The sequence below is a fragment of the Azolla caroliniana genome, unplaced genomic scaffold (genome assembly GCF_043228905.1).
Source record: "Azolla caroliniana isolate FFs.n. ecotype wild unplaced genomic scaffold, voAzoCaro1.0.p SCAF_10, whole genome shotgun sequence".
Lineage (NCBI taxonomy): Eukaryota > Viridiplantae > Streptophyta > Polypodiopsida > Salviniales > Salviniaceae > Azolla > Azolla caroliniana.
The window spans coordinates 9,112,325-9,118,519 of record NW_028230445.1 but is presented as its reverse complement, the minus strand read 5'-3'; the positions used below and the strand labels follow the sequence as shown (position 1 = coordinate 9,118,519).

General features: G+C 40.4%; 1 protein-coding gene across 2 annotated transcripts; it reads left to right on the top strand.

The window, feature by feature from the left end:
* Nucleotides 1-769: 769 nt before the first annotated feature.
* LOC147858989 (uncharacterized) lies at nt 770-4,938 on the top strand. 2 transcript variants are annotated; one of them, XM_087325458.1, is made up of 4 exons: nt 770-924; nt 1,843-2,788; nt 2,876-3,418; nt 4,472-4,938. In XM_087325458.1, the coding sequence occupies exons 1-4, from the start codon at nt 836-838 to the stop codon at nt 4,574-4,576; spliced, it is 1,683 nt and encodes a 560-aa protein (XP_087181584.1). In that variant the 5' UTR covers nt 770-835; the 3' UTR covers nt 4,577-4,938. The 2 variants fall into 2 exon arrangements, with proteins under 2 accessions (XP_087181584.1, XP_087181585.1); XM_087325459.1 differs by lacking the exon at nt 770-924 and adding an exon at nt 1,181-1,315.
* Nucleotides 4,939-6,195: the final 1,257 nt, after the last annotated feature.

Sequence of the window (6,195 nt, the reverse complement as noted above, 5' to 3'; positions counted from 1 at the left end):
ATTTAAATAGCTAATGAATGTCGTGGAGAAAGTAATATTTGAGCATGACAAAAACATATTGGCCACTTGCACGACCGCATGTCCACATTTGTCCACATCTACCTTGTTAATGCTTAAGTAGATATATAATTGTATGCTCATGAAAATGACATGATCTTGTTTGCTAATATTGAAAATGGAAGCCACAACGACTCGTATGTACGCATATGACAAGGACAACGCACTATAGGTTGTTGATATTCAAATAAGAATCCCCCAATGACTCCTCATAATATGTCAGCAAAAGGACATGACAAAGATTACTTGGTGGTAGTCTAACAAAAACCGTTGCAACTCACTAAGATATACGTATACGATGAGGACGAGTCACGCGTGCTGGGTGGGGTAATATTTGAGGCAGAGGTGGTGGTGGTGGGGGGGGGTGGTGCAATTCCTCCTCCTCCAGCTTGGATTAGCTATAGCTAAGTATGGGTAGCACAAGCGTTAATACAGGAGAGGAAAAAGAAAATGTGGAAAAAGAGAAAACCATAGATTGATTTTGAATGCCTATATGTATATATATATATATATACATATCAAGATGGGTAAAAACGAACTCACTCATAAACACACACCACACACATACATGCATGCATCCATCCATCCATCCATCCATACATACATCCATACATCCATACATGCATACATACATACATACATGTATGGATGCATACATACACACAGACAGACAGACAGACACATACATACATACACAGATGCATGTGAATATGTGTTTATGCAGGTGCAGGTGCAGATGCAGATGCAGACATAGATATAGATGTAGATGTAGATGTAGATGGGGCCTCCGCCATCGCCATCACCGGCATCCTGGCCCGCTACTCTGCTTTTCTTTTTATTTCGTCGAAGGTCAAATAGCTACAACAGGTCAGAACAGCTCACATAGACAGACAGAGAGAGAAGAGAGAGAGAGAGAGAGAGAGAGAGAGAGAGAGAGAGAGAGACATACACAGAGACAGACAGACAGACAGATTAGATCTATCTATCTCTCTCTTTCTGCACCTTGCACCCATCATCTCTTCCCTTCCCTTCCCTTCCCTTCTTTCTAAATTGGCCGTACCATCCCCCTTCTTCTTCTTGTTGCGGGCAGCCTTTCTTTTCTTTTCTTTTCTTTTCTTGAAGGTGGGGTGGGGTGGGGGTGAGCCAGAGATCCGTAGCCATCCGTTCTTCTTCTCCTTCGTCTCGCTGCCTTTTCCTTCTGAGAGCCTGCGATCCTGCCCATCATAACGAATCACATCGATCCGATCGTTTCCTTCAGGTTTGTTGTTAGCCGCTCCCTTCCCCTGCAATTTGAGTCAGTGCCCTCAAATCCGTTTAGATGCGATCTAAGTATTGACGTGCTTCCAAACAACCGTTTTTTTTTCTTTTTGCTCTTCTGGGCAATCTGTTCCTTTCTATGGAGATTTGGGTGATCTTGATATAGAATCATTTGTTACACCCCTGTGATTCCTGATTTTCTGTTTTGCAATCCATCCTATTGTCTTCTTGTTCCCTCATGCACCCGATCAGTTAATAGATCCTTTCTCTAATTTTGGACGAAAAGACTACTTGATTCTTTGCTACATTGTCTTGCCTGACGCATTTCAATCATGAATATGAGCGAAATCTCCGATTCAGGCCACTTATTGTAACCCACATCTCACCATGCAGTATGAGTCATACTGTGATTTGCACCAGTGAATGTAGCCGTTATATAGATGTAGCATTGCAGAACCTTCTTCTTTTAGCAAGGCAATAGGGTAGAATTTCAGATCTAATTGCTGTTTGACCAATGCCGGCTTTCAGGTGGTCGAGATCTCCTCCAGCTTCAGCATCCCAGGGCCATGAGAGAGGTGAGAGAAGCAAAACTATGTCACACCACGTCCATTCAGAGCACACCTTGATCAGGAGCAGAAGCCGGCGGTGGAGGCATGTGAAGACGAGCACGGTCGTACTCATAGCAATAGTACTGGCCTTGACTACTTGCGCTTGGATCTCATTGGTATTCTCATCACGCTCCATCCAATGCGTGACAGATCGGCAGGGCAGCTTCTCCATCTTCCCATGGGAACCACGTGACCTCTACAACAGCAGCAGTTCTTCAGGGAGCTATCAATGGCTGCGCAACATGGGTGCAAACTCCACAGGAGATCTAAAGATGGAGCACATTTTGTTTGGAATTGCAGGTGCCGCCCAACTCTGGCCTCATCGCAAAGAGTATGTGAAGCTTTGGTGGAGGCCAAGAGAAATGAGAGGGTTTGTGTGGTTAGAACAGAATGTCGTGGGGGAACCATCAGATGAAGAATATCTACCTGCTGTGAGGGTGTCGGAAGATATTAGCAATTTCACTTATACCAATCCAACAGGACATCCCTCGGGTATCCGAATTGCTAGGATTGTTCAAGAAGCCTTCAAATTGAATGTGCCAGGTGTGCGTTGGTTTGTGATGGGCGATGATGATACTGTGTTTGCGGCTGACAATCTTCTCCGCGTTTTGAAGAAGTATGATTGGAGGGAATTGTACTACATAGGAAATCCATCAGAGAGCCATTCGTCCAATACCTACTTCAGTCATGGAATGGCATTTGGAGGGGGTGGAATTGCGATTAGTTATCCACTTGCTCAGGCCCTCTCAGCCATGTTGGATGACTGCTTGGAACGCTACCCCTTTCTGTTTGGAAGTGATGACCGTCTACATGCCTGTATTTCTGAGCTCGGGGTACCTCTTACAAAGGAGCCTGGCTTTCATCAGGTAAACAAGCATCTGTTAAGAGTATACATCACCCTTTCTTTCAGTATGTGCTAAATGTGGCTCTTTCTTTTTCTCTTTTGTCTGCAGTTTGATCTCCATGGAAATGCCTTTGGTCTGCTCGCAGGCCACCCAATCACACCCTTCATATCTATGCATCATTTAGAAGAGGTGGATCCATTCTTTCCGCAATACAATGCAATTGAAGGATTGCATCATTTGACAAACGCTATGAAGACGGAACCTAGCAGCTTCTTACAGAGATGCATTTGTTATGATCGTGAGAAGAAATTGACATTCTCTATCTCGTTAGGATATGTGGTGCAGGTGTACTCTTACGTTCTGCTGCCCAGAGAATTGGAAAGGCCCGAAATTACTTTTAAAGCTTGGAACAAGAAATCTGGGGGAGGAGAGTTTGATTTTGATACTCGTGCTGCCATTAGATCCGTCTGCAATAAACCGGCACTCTTCTTTCTGGACAATATGTACCAAGATGGATCAGATGTGGTGAGTATTTACAAGCGTGATACTAGCAGTGATAGCAGGAGGAGGTGGTCTCTCTGCTTTTCTTATACACCTAGTATGGATATTATTCGAGTCACAAGTAAACCCATGAATGAGCACTGGTTCAAGGTAAGCAAGCCTAAGATGTCATTTTACATTTCATTTATTTTTATGAGATGCTGCATTTTGCTCTTGTTTTTCTCATTTGAACATAAAAGTTTATCATGTATCTAATCCCAATGAATGCATGCTCATATGCGCTTTCTATGGTGTGCATATGTGGTCATCCTGCTATTGGCTGTTGTCTATAACTTCGTATTAATCTGTCCATAGGGCCAAAATATAGCCTATCTCTGTCCCAAGCACATAATGAAACATTCTAGCATTAAAATGTTTGAGTATTGTAGCTCTCAAATTTTTGAGATCTATTACTCATTTATACATTCCAAAAATTTCAGTGAATAAACCGAGATAGCATGTGAGACCGACATATTTCCGTTCAGTCACCAAACCTGAGATTGGGTGCCACTTTTTATTCGAATGATGGAAGGAACGTACATTGCACATAGTCAACTTCTATCAGCCTTCTTTTTATTTTGGCTACACTTCATCCCCTGAACCTTCTCCCCTCAGTATGATTCATGGAACCAATAAAAATCCTCGCTATTCAAACACAGTTCTCTTTTAGAAACTGTTAAGGCAGCTATTAATGTAACCTGAGTGGCAGTTCATATTCAACAGAAACAAAATTAAAGCAAGACAATTCGGATATTTCGCAAACGTTGGATAGCCTTGTGAGTAATGCCTACCGATTGGATGTGCCCAGGGTCCAAGTCCTACATAGCACTACATCCTAGTGGAATACCAGCCAACCTCCACTTCACAGTCTACAAAATGTGTCCCCTTGAAAGACTTAATGAAACATTTTTAATGATGCTTGTTTCCATATTCTTTTTGAGCGATCCTCATATTTGCTGACAGGATGCTTACTGCAATGCAAATCAAAACACAAAGTGAATACAAATCATCCAGGAAAACAATATCTGTATTGCACTTGTAGAAGCTGCTCATTTGTTTTTCTGAATTTAGTACGATATGTTTGTATTGACGCAAGACAAGAATTGTTGTGTTAGCAATGTGATTATATCCGACAGAAGAGAAAAAATCTTTCTGGTTTTGTAGGTTCCAAGAAGACAGTGTTGTAAGATGATGTCTCTCCCCCATCAAGACTTAAACATCAGTGTGGGTTCATGTCATCCTGGAAAAAAAGATAAGATCTTAATATGAGAATGTTAAAGAGGAGAACGCCAGAATGTTTGAGCACCTATCTGACATTATTTTCTACTGATGTTAGTATGTTTGCTTGTTCAAGTTATGAAATGGTAAGGATCACATCAATATTGTACTTCGATATTGTATGATGGTTTATAATAGCTGTGGATTATAAACAGCAGTTGTTTTTTTATAAAATGCAAGATCAGGCAGCTGTTTTCTGTAAGCTCTTGATCTTGTAGCAAGCACATTTTTCTTGTGCTTTGTACATTGATTCGTTTAAGCCATTTGAAGGAATTTATTGAGAAGATTCACATTTCTCGTGTATGGAATTTAACTATTGACTGCATATTGATAATTGAATTCCTTTTGTGTGTTTTACTGTTGCAATTCTTGACAGAGAGATAGAGGCAATTTATGGGACCATATATTGATACAAAAGGGGGGGAAAGGAGAGATTTTATTATCGTCTTTGGAGGTCAAATGAGACCCAATAGACCAAAAGTATAACGTTTTTACTTAAAACACGCGAAAGTCAATAGCAATTCTTGATGATAAAGACCTTATGAATGTTGCATTTGAGATTGCACACTTTGATTGTGAGAGAAATCCATGCAAGGATTGGGTTTGGTCGAAGATGTTTGGAAATCATAGTGAAATGTGATTAAGAGCATTGTATCAAAGCTTGATGCTCAAGACTCTTGAACTTGTTAAGGGGATATTGTGCATGGTTGAAAGTCTCATCATTTCTGTCCCAACACATTGTCTCATGTAAAGTGAGTGAACTGATGGGTTGGATGGTGGATATTGGGATGAATCGTATCATTTATTAGTGGGCGCATCTTCCTCGTTTAGTGAAGAAAAAGGGATTTGCAATTGATGCAACACATGCAATATAATTTATGGTGGTGTGAGTTTCCGCATCTTCCTCATATCATGATACATTACATTGGCATTACAAAAGGGCCTTGTTCATAAAGGAATCTATTGGTGCATAATGAAGCAAGTGTGTTGCAACCCATCGTCCAAACCATTTGTTTATATTTTGTATCTAATTGGAACCTAAAATTTCACTCTTATATTTCTTTTGAATCTTTTTTCTTGCTTTTTATGCGAGCCTAGGAAGACCATGTGAGGAACATTTTTGAACCTTAAGCATATACTCAACTTCTGTTAACGAATTTGAGGATGTTATTATCCTATGCCTCCACCTTACGGGGAAGCACCATTGTCACCAAAGTTTCAAAAAGGTAATTCTTAAAAACCAAACATTTAATTTCTCCACCATTGCATGTGTTCTGAAATGCATAATAAAATCTCTTTCCCACCTCTACGCAACATGTAACATATTCATTCCATTTATGATTCGAAGGAAATTTACAAGAGATAAGGTATTTAAAGATTTCCATGGTTTCAAATGGCTCATTATTGTATATAATGCATGATCTACTCTTAATTCAACTCTTCACAAGCAATCTTTTTTTTTTTCTTTCCGAAAAGAAGTTACTTCCCCATTAGTTAGGAGAGATTATTACAGAAATACTATACAAGGTGGCTTATACATAAATCGAGGAATCACCCTCCGATCGAGTTCAAGAATATGAGACTACGCACATCCTTTCAAACTAACTACT